General features: G+C 46.0%; 1 protein-coding gene across 1 annotated transcript in view; it reads right to left on the reverse strand.

The window, feature by feature from the left end:
* LOC144933359 (FERM domain-containing protein 6-like) overlaps positions 1–15783 on the reverse strand; it is a gene marked incomplete at its 5' end in the record, with an annotated part of 31073 nt that overhangs the window by 13306 nt on the left and 1984 nt on the right. The window contains 7 exons of the mRNA XM_078858042.1: positions 429–494; positions 2104–2259; positions 3528–3714; positions 4068–4141; positions 4575–4654; positions 6456–6546; positions 6949–7128. Coding sequence (XP_078714168.1) covers positions 429–494; positions 2104–2259; positions 3528–3714; positions 4068–4141; positions 4575–4654; positions 6456–6546; positions 6949–7128 — 834 coding nt within the window. The remainder of the gene's footprint in view (positions 1–428; positions 495–2103; positions 2260–3527; positions 3715–4067; positions 4142–4574; positions 4655–6455; positions 6547–6948; positions 7129–15783) is intronic.

Raw genomic sequence — 15783 nt, forward strand, 5'->3', positions numbered from 1 at the left:
TTTTTTAAAGATTAATGAGGCTAACGCGAACTACCGTACCAAACAGAAACGTGTAAATGGCAAACAAAATAGTTTAAATACAACGTTTTAAGTTGGCATAACTAAATAATAACTTAATTACACATGATTCAAGATGTTTAACACTTAGCTCCATCACCAACAGAAAAAAAAAAGTGTGAATCAGGTTTAAGAAGATACAGTGTATTTATTGCAGTATAATACCTACATCATAATGACACTGAAAATAGTTAATTATCCTTGATATCAAGGCTTGATAATTGTATTTTTGTTGTCCTTCCCCCGCACCTCCGATTAGCACGGTTGGCTACGTACGGTGTGAAAGAAGTTCAATATACAGTACATTATCTCTACTAAAATATAGTCAAGTTCTCGATGTACAACTCATCATCATGTGTACCTGCACTCACCTGGTAAATCTGAATTCCTTTCAGCATCACGCCCAGCAACAATGAAGCTTCAGACTCTTTCTTATTCTGCAAAACAATGTGACAATGGATAATGTTTAGGAGTTGAGCCAGGAGGCTATACAACTGAAAATGTCACGTGTAAAACCCCCAGGGTAATGCAAACGTCAGAGCAATTACAAATACATCTTCTTGTTCTTCATCTTTTTCATTTATTTGGCTACCTCTAAAAAAAGCTGATGTGACACGGCATGAATTACATGAGAGGTGTAAAATGCGCACGGGAGTTCAGTTATAGTGTCAGAAATTATAGGCATTTTTTACCTACGTTCTTTTGGGGAGTTACTCAATTTAGGGAGGAGGTTTGGTAAACATTTCTGTTTATTAAACGCAGCGTTCGGAAAATGTTACGATAATATTGGGGCACAATGTTGGCAGCATACTGCCAAGAGGGCATCCTTGCCTCTCGTTGGGAGATAGTTTGCGGGAGTGCTGTGGAAGGAAAAGTTGGGGTGGGGGGGGGGAGGCGTAGGGTCATGGGGGTTAACTTAAAAAGACCGCCGATTACTTATCCGTTCTTAACCCATCTCAAAGGCTTAGTGGCATTGGCGCAACACATTATTGACATTCCTACGGTTAACGGCACCCTGATTTATTGCAGGAGAAGTGAGTAGGGTGACTCGAGGAAGTCTTTCATTCCACAGGATTTAATTCCATCGGTGGACTGTGCACATGCCGATGGATGAGATGGAACGGCTGGGACCTGTCGGAGGTGCTCTGCAAAACCCAACGTGGAGCATTCCTTTTCACTGAAATGGATTTCCCTTGAATTTTGGAATTTGGGGGGTAAAGGTTCTTGCAGCACTCAAAAAATAGTACGCTGTCATTTAGGCAACCGTTATTTGATTGCAACGAATATATGGATTTATTATGGTAATATATTACAAAACTACAAGGTGTATTTGATGGATATTGATTTGCTGCATATTTTACAATTGCTAAATATGTTGGAATAATAATAACCGTTTATAGGAATTTATATGCACGAAAGATAACAGGTGATGGACCGGTGGCACAGCGGTTAGCACACTGCACTCTGAACGGACATCGGAGTTGAGCTCTCAGCTAGGACTCACAAAAATCTGAAATTATATCTGAACTCGTCCTGTGGCCCCTCCTTCACTAACCTGCAGCATGGCAAATTGTGGTTAAACAAAGACCACAACTGACAAATTGCTGGATGAAGTGGCCTTCATCCAGCAGTGAATTGACGTAAGGCTGTAATTATGATAGCTAAAAATCCTTCTTCAATGAATCTGTGATACTGCGCCAAGAATAAATCAAGTGCGGGAACAAAACTATGAAATCGGCTCGTGCGCAGGTGCCAAATGGATTGCTGCCTCGCAGCACCATGACAGACGGCGACAGCCTAGGAAGGCTTTCATTCAGCAGTTGATAGAACATGGCACACGACGATTAAAAATACAGGCCGGTTTTTAATCTTTAGATGTGCATTTCACGTGGTGGTAGTGTTGTCGTTGTTATATTTTCCCCCCCATCTTTGGAATCACGGTGGAGCCCGTCCCCCGCTGCTGGCGGGGCTGGCGGGGCTGGCGGGGCTGGCGGGGTTTGCCGTGCCCTGCCGTGCCCTGCCGTGCCCTGCCGTGCCACCCCTCACCCGCTGGAGGCGGTAGTAGTGCACCGCGACATCGTCGAGGCGCGACGCCTCGCGGATGTAGCGCAGCTCGGCCTCCTCGGGCGAGATCCCCGTCTGCTCGCGGTGAACCCCGGGCACATGCCGCAGCAGGTACTCCATGCCGCGCTTCCGCACCACCTGCAACAACATCATCGCCGCCACCACCGCCATCGTCATCATCGTCGTCGTCGCCGCGGGCATCGCCGTGCCACCGACGCGGCGTTTACAGAGACCGCAAACGTCAAACCGCGGCACCGCTTGACAGTGGCGGATCCAAGGGCAGCGGCAATGGGATTGATCGTATCCCCTTGAGACACCAAAAATTAAAATGTTATTGATTTATACGAGGTGATTTATTATTATGAATGTAGGGCAATTTTTTCTAAGCTTGAAATTTTGGGACTGACCCCCTCCCCCCCCCCCCCCCCTGGGATGTTTGAAGATCCACCTCTGCCACTTCCGGTGTTACAGGTGGACTAGGAACGGAAAACCTGCGCAGCGAAGTGGAATCAACCGAATCACCAAATCCCACGGAAAAAAAACCTCCTCACCGTTTTAATTTACTCCGCAAAAATATAGTCTGTATAGAACCACACAGCTGATGTGGCTATCTAATACAACAGTGGACAATGAAGAGTAGCCCAGTGTGACTGTGGTTACCCGTCTCATACCATGGACCACACAGTAATGCCAAACACCCGCTTTGATAGTTTCACTGGCAGCATTTCAGATGTTCACCAGGCCACTCCTGAAGCCGTCCACTGGCTCACTCGTCAACCTTGACGTGAAACATACCAACTGTTGTATACAAAGGTATATGAGATGCAGTGCAGCTTTATTTAATTCCATTAAGCATGCACGTTTGAATGCTCGGCTCAGATCGATACATTACATAAATACATATGTACATCACCTGGCGGTTTCCCATAATGCATAAAACTCGCTCTTTGTACAGTGTCTTGAGGTGTAGCAACTCTATTTAGAAGTTATACAGTAAAACCTTGGATTGCGAGTGACTTGGTCTGCGAGTGTTTTGCAAGACGAGCTAAATTTTTTAAATAAATATTAATTTGATGAACGAGCGAGGCCTTGCAATACGAGTAGTACGTGTACACGCTTTGTCTGCCGAGCGTCACGTGATCACAACTGATATACGAGTACTTTGGATTACAAACACGTTTCCGGAACGAATTATGCTCGCAATCCAAGGTTTTACTGTACATCCAAACTGCACTGTGTTGTATAATTTTCCTAGAAGATCAGCGGAGATGAGTTAGTATGTTGAACTTCTTTTGCACCGTACGTAGCCAACCTTGCTAATCGGAAGTGTGGGCAGGAATTAATTATGTTTTTTTGGAACCGATTCCAAACTGCGCTGGAATTCAGACCGCACGGGGACGACGTACCCATTCCGGGAAGTAATTCTTGGGCTGGAAGTAGCCGCTGACGTGCTTGCTCTTACGGTAGTTTCCCACGTCGGCCTGGAGGGCGTAGGCAGCCAGCAGAAAGTAGGCCTCTTCATTCTGCGGGCACCGTGACGACAGCACCTGCTTCCTCATTTGCAGGTAGTAGTAGTGGCGAGTCGTCTTGTCACTTGGAGAACAGGGAAAAGATAAGGCAATGGACATGGGCTGAAGAAACAGCCAACGGAAGCTGCGTGCTTGCGCCCTGGATGTGAACCGCAGCAAGACATGTCCATCGACGATTAAAAATATAGTTTTCGTCACTAAAAATTAATAATACTGTGTAAAGTGTCATGCATAGACATTTACTTAGGAAGCATTCATTGCAAGGGGAAGGCACATTATGAAATTAAATGATTACAATGGTAAAACTAACAATGACGATGACTGCAGTGGTGGTGACATGATATTTGTTACCACTATATAATGCATTACTATGTGACAAAGATAAATAATTAAAGCCATCCAATTATCATAATATACCTGATGAGCTTCCCATTTTCGACGTAGAATTGTACTTTAAAAAAGAGAGTCAGAGGGGGTCCAAAATCAGCACCCTAAAAAAAATACACACAAAAACCACCAAACAATATCAACAAAAACCGCACACATACTTCGATGTAATAGTACATTCGAATGTTTCATTGTCCCCTCTCAGACTGGGACTGACACTTTCAAAAGTGAGACTGCGTCAGTGACTGAAATTTCCAGACTCATACGGCACTTAGTGTCGGCGATGTCTGGCCTAGGGGTTGCCCATTGATAAGGACTGGCAGACGGACACATGAAAAATCACGCACACACCAACAGCCAATGGCATGGCATGGGAATTTATTTAAGAGTTGCATTTTGTGCACGGAATGCATAAACGAACGGGCCAAGTGGCTGCGCTGTGGATTCGTCACAAGCTAGCACGTGCCGATTTGAATCTGGCTTTTATACTGCTTTGAGTGTCTTTTTACACAATGTTACATGATCTGTCATACATACGCGGCTGCTTTCCTTCTTCCATTCCTTCGGGCAGTATTTTGTCAACTTTTGTTCGAGATCCATAAATATGTGTTCGTTGTCTGTTCATGAGAGAAAAAGGTGCAGTGTTGGTATGACAGCGCGGGAAATAGAGGACAAGTAAAATATTCGCACCGTTAGCAATCTTATAAAAGGTAAAGGTGCAGCCCTGCAATTGCTTACTCACGCCACTACTGCCAGAAGGACCTTCATTAGAGGGAGCTCTAGGAAGTACCTCTCGAGGGTAGATGGCCTAATCTTCCACGCTGGTCGTACATTTTTGCAGTTATAAGTATCCATACTTCACCACACCACAGGCGACCTACTGATCGACTGCGATGCATGACATTTTTTTTTATTTGTAAACAAATTCTGTAAGTTTACCTATATTTGCACGGCAATATCCCGCCATGAACAGACATGCCCCAAGTAGCGATTTAAGCGCCAAAAAAAATAACAAGACCATTATATATTCTTCACATCTTGGCAAACGCTCCCCAAGCATAATTACATTTCAGACGGCAAGCTTTTGTGCACAAATACAGTTATTAAGATGTGAAAAAGCCATCCTCCCACACGGCCAGGCTCAGTGTGAGGCTGACTTGAAAGAGGAATGAAAGGAGATGATTTCACGCCAGGTCCCAGAGCCATGGAACCCCCACTGGCTGATAATATCGCGGAATAATATTTTTTCTGTTCTCGCCCCCCCCCCCCACCACCACCTAGATTTTAATTAAGGGCGGAATTCCGGGCGTAATGAGGGTGAGCACTGCTTGAGCACCGAGCTGGGGTCTTCAAAAATTAAATCCTTTGACAGTGCCCTCAAGGGAGAGGAAGGCTGTGTGATGGGGGCAGGTTGTTCGATAATTACGAAATCAAAGTGAAGTGTGCAAAACTTTGCAGCAAATCGTTCGACAAGCGAGTAAGAGGTTCAACACGAGGAGCAACGGTCACACATGGGATTAGGTTTGTTTTTTTATCTAAGCCGCTATCATAGAGCACACGTATCTGCGTCCCTTTTACATTTGATTACGCGCAATAAATGTATACTTTTAATTCTATTTTTAAAAATACGATAATAATTTACACGCCACTGACAATCCAACGCTGGAGGAAGGCCTCCTCACACCGCTGGCCACGGGGGTTGTTTAACCATACTTCACCTCGCTTGACAGTGTGGGTTATATATATTTACGATATATTTTATGGAAGACCTATTTTTAAAAATCCTATTAAAAGGCAAAATACATTTGATGTGAATTGCTGAACATATCATAATTGGCCTATGACTCGGTTCCTGACTCTCTCGAATGTCCATAAAATATAAAGATCCTGCTAAAGCCTGAACAGACTGTTGGGACAAGTGCTGTTCGCGGGTCCCTATTAAGGCCAGCAATGGTGCACGAGGCAGTAGCGTGGCCAACACCATGCCCAGCCACCTTTGTCTCCTCGGTATTGATGTTTACGCATTGCACCAGGTACTCCTTTGAGGCTGAGTCGACACACATACACACACGCATGCACGCGCGCAGTGTGTGCACACGCAAACACAACCCACGACTCATCTGGATTCTCATTAGTCGAGGTGTCCGAACTAGCTACGTGACCACACGCGAGCCGAAAGCATGCGTGCCAGTGTGCGTGTGAGTGTGCGTGTGAGTGTGCGTGCGAGTGTGCGTGCGAGTGTGCGTGCGAGTGTGCGTGCGAGTGTGCGTGCGAGTGTGCGTGCGAGTGTGCGTGCGCGTGCGAGTGAGTGTGTGAGTGTGCGTGTGAGTGTGCGTGCGAGTGTGAGTGTGCGTGCGAGTGTGCGTGCGAGTGTGCGTGTGAGTGTGCGTGCGTGAGTGTGCATGGGAGCTGCCGTACTTGCAACGACACTGAGACCAAAGAGCTGCGGCTCCTTCACGTGCAGGGTGTCGCACACCTCCACAAATATCTCATGTCCTGTTGTCTTCAGCTGTGGGTCAACAACAATTGTGCGATGTTGACTGGAGCAAATGGCCATCGTGCCTCACACACATACATACACGCTGGCGGAGAGGCGGAGGCACCCGTGGCGGTGGTGAGGTACTCTGGCGGAGGGTGGAGTGGGCAAGGTGCTCATGATAGTGGTGAACGTGTGGTACTCTCGGTGGTATTGAGGGTGAAGTACTCGGGGGGGGAGGGGGGAGGCGGTGTGAGGGTGAATTCCTCAGGGGGAATGTGGTGCGGTATAAACAGTGGTGGTGATGGTGGTGACGAGGATACTCACCTTGGTGTTGAGGGTGAGGTACTCATGATGGTGACGAAGGTGGGGTTACTGACAGTGGTGTTTGAGGGCGAGATACCCAGGGGGACGTGGCGAGGGTGAGGTACTCACGGTGCTGGATAGGGTGAGGTACTCGTCGTTTGGGAGCACCACGCACACGTAGCACTGCTCGGACGCATGCTTGCCCCCCCCCGCGCCCGAGGCGGGAGCCCCCGCTCCCCGCCGGCTCATAGTGCCCCTTGCTCGGTTCACTCTGCAGCCGTCTTCACGGCCGCCCTCCTCGCGCACATCCTGCGGGGCAGCGTCCGGCGGATGCACGCTCGGCACGGTCAAACGTCAAGTCGCGGGGGAACTCTTTATAACCAACCGGAACATTTTACGATTCCGTGAGGCTCAGCAAGCCCCAATTAAGTCATCTTCGCAAAGAGGTCGCACTGCTAGAACAAGCAAGAAAACTACGCGGACATAATTATGACGGACTGGGAATTGCGCTCATTTTCTGTGAGTTGTTGTATTTGTTGGGCAGCCATGGCGATTGTGCGGGGGAGATGACAGTACAAGCGGTTTCAACTGCTCCCTCTAATTATTTGCCCAAGTTATGAAAGAAATTTGAAACGGTGACAGCACCTCTCTTGCCAAAGACCAGTTAAGACCAGTAGAGGTCACGCTCTAAAAATGTGAGAAAAAATATGCGTAAGCTCAGCTCAACGGAACCACTCCGTAGAACATCCTAGACTTGTGGGAAATGCATAACAATAAATATATTTTAGCCCTCTGTAAATGACCTGCTGGATGAACGCCTCCCCATGGCGTCAGTGACAGGGGTTGTTTGACCATACCTTGCTGCAAGTTGGCGAAGTGAGGAATCCAGAACCAGGTTCAGATATAACTCATCACTGACATTAGCCACGGCCAGGAATACATTTCAAATTGCTCAGTTGATAGCGGAGTGCAATAACCACTGTGCCACTACTCCCTTGTTTTCTGTTCATTATAATGAGAACCACCACTTCCTGATGCTGCTTTGGATAATAATGCCAATGTGAGACTCTTAATTCCTGGGAAATAAAAAAAAATCGTAGATACAAAAGTAAAAGCTCCACACGTCAAAAAGAAAACAATATGTATCGAACTCAGAAAATGCCTTTCATGAAGTTAAATATATATATACAAAGGCAATTTTATGGTGCCCACGTCTCTAATTTTTTCCCCACCAGAGTGAATTGTTAGAGCTGTCATACGAAGCTCCATGTTGAGCATCTGTAGACACAAAGCAATCTCCAGAGGCATTTAAAAAAAAGCACTGACATGGCGACATCTGATCTAATTGCTGCTTAATGCATGCATCGCCCTTGACGGAAAATTGCCAACTCGTGCTTTCAGAGCATCCCAGAAGCAGAATAATGAGAAAATTACACAATCAGCGAAAGATGTAGGTCAAACGCTTATAATACACTCCAGCAAGATCCTTTGATGTGTTTTTTACAACTCTACATATTTCATTTAACGCCACGCGAGAGCTTTTCGTGAGTAGAATATCTCTTTATCAAAGGAAACGTTAGTAACCGGACAATAATGTTGCTTTCATTTTCGTATTTTACGATTTGATTTACAGCTGTTAACTTGATTAAGATGAAGGCCTACCCATGCGACATCAGTCAGGGGATTGCTTAACCATACTTCGCCACACTGGTCAGAGAAGGTTGGTGAAACAGGGACAGAGGGCCAGTTCAGAGAAACTACTCGTCACTGATGTCCGACTCAAGGAGGAGTAAGAAATAATGTTGCCCGGTTCATAGTGCGGGGCACGAATCAGGACAAGCCTGGTGATGAAAATGTCAGTTAACGGGTCGAATACACCCAAGAGGATGGCAATCGTCGAGATGGATTAACGAGATAAGTTGACGGTGCATGAGCAGAGTGGATCGTGGCATCATGAGCTAGAGGAAAGGCGATGGCGTGGGGAGGTATGAATTCACCAGTAAATGAGAACAACGGCTGATGATGATGATGATTTGAAACTCAATTTTGATAAACGGAAAAACAAATGCACAAAACATATCAATTGTTCACTTTTGGTAGCCGTCCAGACAGAACATGATATACCTGGTAAAACTTTGTAGCTCCGGTGAAATACAATTTAATGGACACGATCAAGTAGGCCCCATTATCCTTGCTGTTTTGAAGAGACAACAGCTGCCATCAGAGCTTCCAAAAACAATTCCCCATGCCTCCCATGGCACGCCCCCCAACCCCCCTTTTCCACATTCACCAATCTTCACCATTCAAATGATAAATGCATTGGTTACACAATGCACGTGTCTGGCGACTGGCATATGTGGAAACCAGGCACTGTCACGGGTCACGGGCGGCACCCCTCGCGACTGAAACTTTGGAAAACCGCGTGTTCACAGAGCCTAGACCTGCATTCTTCACAATGCGTCTCATATCAAACTTCCGTGCGGCACGTTCCCCCGTTGTTATGGAGTGATTGCATACTACTGGCAGGGCCAATAACCAAAATCACTCAAGAGTGCACCCAATGTTGTCAGATCTCGGAGGTTAAGCAGGGGTTGAGCCTGGAGAGTGCTTGGATGGGCCACCACCATGCATAAAATAGGTGTTAGAGACTGCTGCAGAGGGCAGTGCAGCCAAGTCAGTTGTTGTCCTGTCATTGTGCTCTGGCATCTATTCACACCATCTCCACCAACCCACACTGACCAGCATGGTGGTGTATGTTTAACACGTAGGCTTTCACGACCAAGATCATCCATAATACAGTTTTTTTTTTGGGTTAGATCGTGTAAATATCTAAATGTGTCGTTAAACCCGCCACCATCCGACACAGACAATTAATAAGGTTTGTCGCGTAATTAGTATGTTTTGTTTACACGACAAAATCTACTAATTGGCTGTGTCGGGTGGTGGCAGGTTTAACGACACATTTATATATTTATGCGATATAACCCAAAAAAAACCTGTTTTATGGATGGTGTGTGCTTAAATAACCCCCAGGACAATAACGGCGAGGGGAGGCCATAATTCAACAGTGGATTCACAAAAGGGCTGTACATGTAAATTGTTTTAAAAAACTAACACTGCCTTCAAAGTAAATACTGTACTTATATATATCATCGGATAGTTGTGCTTATAAGAGATTATTTGTACTTATGTGTGCTTATTCACCACTGCCAATGCATTATCCCCAAACAATTTGTACATGTAATGGATGTATTGGTGTAAATTTGTATGCAAGGCACTTTACCAAGAAATTTACAACTCGGTTTATCTGCATTTAAAATAAATTTTCACTTGCAATTAGACGAACAGAATCGCTATGATAAAGTTAGAGTTGGTAAGGGGCTAGCATCACGGTCAACGTTTCAACCAGCAAGCGACCAAGCAAGTAGGCCCATTCAGCACCAGTGGATGGCTATGTGAAAAATAAAATGCTTTGGTACATATGTCCAATAATGGTCAGAGCAGGAGAGTGAAATAACCGAGACACGAAGAGGAGGATATCTGAGACAACATTGTGGTGCCCACCCACCCCCTTGTCTTATTACTTCTCAGTAAAGGTCACGGGCAGGTCAGCCGACCGAGGTGCAGGTTGCATCCATCTATCTGTGTGGAAAGAACATCCATCCCAACTCCACAATGACCCATCCGTGGAATGTTGTTTCGCTGAAATAGATGGAACGCTCCTCTGCAGAAATTAAATTGTGAACGAGTTTTTTTTTCTGCGCCCCCCCTCCCTCCCCGTGTGGGTGAATTATGTGAATGTTTATTAAAAAAAAAGATTCTTGATATGAATTGCGTTTCAATTGTTTTATGATGCAGTGGCTGTCTAAATGTGCAACTGCACAAATGCAATCCCCCTTGGCAATCGTTGTAGGATGCTTCCCAGAATGCAGTTTCACACCATGGGAAGTTTGATCGTTTCACTTTTAATGCATACGAGTTTGTGTATACTTTATAGATTTGACTTTTAAAGGGCTTACTCAAAAAACAGCATCTGCTAAAGAAAACAAACTTTCACATGTCGTTTCAAAACCTTTCAATTGTAACCATTTCCAGTTTTCACAATCTCAGACGACCAGTCGGTACTTCGGTCCCTCTAGCTGCTCTGAAAACGAGCCTCGACCTGAAATGTCAGTGTACTCTTTATATTTCTCTTATCAGGTAGCGTTAATGAATTTGACAAGTTTCTGCTTGTGTACCAACAGAGCTAAGTGACAGCAACTGTAAAACAAAATAGTCATGGATAAACGTTTCCTCCTTTTACAAGCACTGTTTGCAAACTGCTGCAATCCCTTTGAAATCCCATTCGATGTGTCACAATCAAGTTCACCAAATCCCTGCACTCTCGCGTGCCTCCGCTGTCTTCTACGCGCTTGCGCCACCAAAGCGATCCCTGAACATACAGTGCGGTCTCATAAGTGTGCATTTTGTGCGAAGACTTTTGTGGGGTAAGGCATTTAGAATATGCACAGCACAAGAGCTATCACAACAGTGACCTGAAAACACAGCCAGCTGCCTGAAAGGAATCCACTGTCTGCAGCTCTTTGCCACACCTCTGGCTCGGCGAACTGCACTTCCAACACCTCACGCTATTATTTTGCTGGTTTTTTATTTTTTCACATCGACGCCCGTTAAAAGGTCGTAACAAATGCCGCGTGAAAGGTAAATGTGTGAAAAGGTGCAGACCTGCAATTTCCAGCTCACGCCACATACGGTGGAAGGGCCTCCACCAGAGAGAGAGCGAGCTCTAGACGGCGCTTCGAGAGGATACTTTGTCCGACTCATTTCACACTAACCAAATGTCTGGGAAGAGGTGGGAGGACCCACACTTTACTCCACCGCACGCGAGCTGCTGGTGGACAAAAGCCTCCGCGCGCTGGGAAATCGAATCAAATCAGTGGACTATCCTCCCTGAATATCCCTATACGCTTCATTAATGTCAGGACACGTCACGTAGATTGTGTAACACACTGGCGTTGCATAACAGCCTGGGTTTTGGTGGAATTAATATTATTTTAATAATCAGTTCGCAGAGTTTTGTTGTTGTAAGAATGTGTGCGATTTTAGGAATACGTTTGCTTGCTTGTACCACCGTGATGGGTCAATCGCCGTTGTATCAGACTTATTTTTGTGTTGGTTCGCCTAATGGAATCTTTCGCCTCACCCCAACGTCCCCTTGCCCTGATTGGGGACTCAAAACCCACCCTTCCTTCTCCTGCGTGTGCGCTTTCTCCCAAATAAACTCTTCTCCATCGCTGCGCGCGAGGGGGGCTCCTGACCGAGCTCGAGGCCCTTCTCTCCGTCCTCGTGGGGCTCAACGCGTCCCCCTTTAAGTTTGTGTCATACAAAGCACTCGTGGCACAAGATTGCCAGAGTGCCCCTTCATTTTAAAAGCATGCAGCTGCACTCAAGGGGACCTTCTGGATGTCCATGTTTTTACTTTGAGATGAGGAGCCATGTAAATGTTCACGACGGTCCAATTCCAACACGTGACACCTGATCGCCCCGTGTGTCTGTAATATTGCAGCCATTGCAAATGCACAAGGTGGGGTCGGTTGTGCAAGCCGTTCGTGCACTGTGCTATGAATCCGGTGACCTCGGTTCGATTCCAGGCCATGGCTAACATCAATGGCAAGTGGTATCTGCATCTGTCCGAGGTTAACCCTTCAACAACCCACACTGACCAGCGTGAAGTATGGTCACATAACCCACATAACCCACATGGCCAATACAGAAAGCGGAGGTTTTCACCCAGCAGCGCACTGGGATGTTCATTATAAACGATAAAAGTTAAAGCTACTTTGCATGCTGCAAGTTCCCAAACGTGTGATACGTAATCACCGTGGTGCGTTACACTGTCAATAACTTGGAGGAGAAATGGTAAGAATTAGCTTGCAATGTTAAACATTTCACACCCTAGAATGCATAGCATTCCACTCCGGTGTGAACACCAGTTTGCGTAATGGATTTAATACAATGGCAGGAAGACACTTTGCTGGTCTAACATTTCACAGACCTTTGAAAATTCCACAATCAATTATAGAAACAAATTCCTGTCCATCACTCTGCACATGACGAGGGCGTGGTGCCCGCGAGGAAACAGGAATGCCCGCCCTCAATCACACCACGGGTAAACAAGCACGTGATCATGCATACTCGTTCACACAAACACACACACAAAGACAAAGACCCTCCCTATAGCCTTAACAAACTGTTGGGACAAGTGCTGATAGCACCCATGAAGGTCGGCACGGCACACGAGAGGGTGGCGATGTTTACACACTACAACAGGTACTCATTTGAGGCCGAGTCGACCTAGGGGGAGGCCCAGGACCCGTTCAGATAATCGTCACCGGTGTTGGGCCGTGAGCGGGAATCGACGAACCCGGGTCGCCGGGTCCACAGCGCTGCGCACTCCACGCACACACTTCCACAAAGGTGGCACGCTTACAAAGCCATACACCAGGCAGGGAGTTTGTGTCAGGGCACCACACCTGAGTCACTAAGTGAGCTCTATCCGCCTAGAACTCACTGCAGCACCATCAGCACACAGACAATCATGAGAGATAACGATGACGTCAAGGGGGGCTGCGGTGATCTCGCTGGAAGAGAGCCATTGGGGGGGGGGGGAGAGGAAAAAAAAACTTCACCGCAAATATTGACCGTGGTGGGCTGTCGTGACGCATGAGCAGCAGTGTTCTCGAGGTCACAGCTCAATACGAGATCGGCGCTTATTAAATAAAATCAACAACAAAAAAACAATTTTCTCTGAATTGTGCACGAGGCGAAATGTGCACAACAACCATCTCGTTGTTGTCTTGTTGTTGTCGTCGTTGTTGTTGTTGCGGTTGTGTGGCCTCAGAAAGAAACAAAAAAAAACAACATAAATAGTGGGCGGGAGACGTCGTGTTTAACCTTACACGCCACATGTCGCACGCATTAATCATCCGCTGTCACTGGGGAATGGCTAAGTGGGAAGTCCTATGTCGAAGCGCCTAGAAAACAGAGTTATCGGGCTTAAACAACGCTTGACAGATTGCGCACACAATGGGGGTTTTGCCCCCCCCGCCACCTCATCTATGAACGCATGGCGTCACCACGCGAATCTCAGCAGATGATAAGCACGGCCCGGCTGGGTTCCCACTGGGCCACCCTGATCCACCTCCCCCCCCCCATCCTGTCGCTCTCAGGTCCAACGTCCGTCCACACAATTCGCGCATACCCCGGGCACATTGCCATTCTCCAGCGAATATTCTACCCTTGCGCATGATGGCAGCACTACGTTCAGCAGCTAGATGACAGCGTCACGTTCAGTGGCTAGATGACAGCGTCATGGGTCTGCTAGCCAAGACCAGAGGGCTTTACAGGAGAGTTTGTGCAGTTGTGCTATGTATGTCCATTGAAATTATTTCGCTAATCGGAGGTGCTCAACGTACCTCCTCCGTTGGCCCATAATACTGATTGCGTGGACACAGTCGCCCTCCTGTTGCTTTTCTCTTTAATATTCCAGATATGCGCAAGAGGCCTGTTGATGTTCTGATGCGACGGTTCCAACAGTTGTCTTCATGGAAGAATGTCAAAGCTAAGAGGTGCGATGTCTAGGACTCGAATTAGGTGTTGGTTGCCTAGATGATGGTATTAGTTGTGTTTAAGATACTAACACGAAAATACATAACAGGTGGGCCGTGAGAAGGCTACGATCGCAATACAAGCGCAGCGATGTAATACGTCATCGAAGCATTAATCCATAACTATGCTCGTGTAAATATATTTTATATATATATGCACACAATACACGTTTGGGAAACAAATCAACCATATGTTCACATTGTAAAAGTCGGATAACATGAAAACATGTACTCATCACTGTGAGCACAGTCAACGTAAAATAAAATAACTTTTCTTCATTTTTTTTTTCTTGTTGGGCCAGTACTTAGATCAGAGAGTAAACGCAGATGACTCTGACCACGCAACAATGCGTTAAAAACAAACCCCAATCCGTATTTAACAAGTTTGAAAAAGGTTCGCCCCTCGACAGCAGCAGTATGCGTCACACGTGCGAGGAAAGACTTTTTTTTTGTTTTGGCGGGGCACAGGTCAAAGCACGTCCCCTTACCACTCCAGGAAAACTCTTACATCACAAGTACACTTTGAGTCATTAGAAACACATTCGTTAAACGGCCTGCAACGCAACGCTGTTGTTTGACGATATCACGGAGATGTGCGTATCACGCGCCTGCGTTAAGATTATTTTAGATTATTTTGCTGCTATAAAGGTCCAAATGATGGGTCACTTTGTTGAGCTATCATTTGTGGCCAGAGTGCTTCTGAAGAATAAGTTAATACCTCAGTGGGCTTTGCCTGGTAGGATGGTCTAGTTGGTGTCTGTATGTGTTTGGGTGATTTTTTACCTTTATTGTACTTTGCACACCTATAGTGTTTTTGTTGTTGTAACCTTCTTAGCCCGTGCCCCTACTGGACACCTGTGAAAAAGAGCTTTGCAGCTCATCGGCATCCTACCAGGCAAAGTCCATTGAGCTATTAACTTATTCTTCAGAAGCGACCCGACCACAGTTAAGAGTTCCAGATGGGTCTCCTCGCCTCTATCTTTAAAAAGATTGAGCGTGATTTGACGTAATTCTAGATTTGAAGCTTTCGTGACTGCAAGGATTCATACTCTTAGGGTTTTTTTCGGTAAAGTCACGTAGGTAAAACATTTAAATTAATAAAAGTCAAATAAAACAAATTAAAAATTCAACCATTATATATACGGGGTAGTATTTCTTGTGATCTCTCATTTACTTGATACAGCTGTCGTGGCTGTGACGGTTCCACCTGAAGACGGAGGCTTGTGTTGCTTCCGAAACGTCGTGAATTTTTAATTTGTTTTATTTTACTTTTATTAATTAAAATTTTTTACCTATG

This window comes from Lampetra fluviatilis, chromosome 7 (genome assembly GCF_964198595.1).
Source record: "Lampetra fluviatilis chromosome 7, kcLamFluv1.1, whole genome shotgun sequence".
NCBI classification, from domain to species: domain Eukaryota; kingdom Metazoa; phylum Chordata; class Hyperoartia; order Petromyzontiformes; family Petromyzontidae; genus Lampetra; species Lampetra fluviatilis.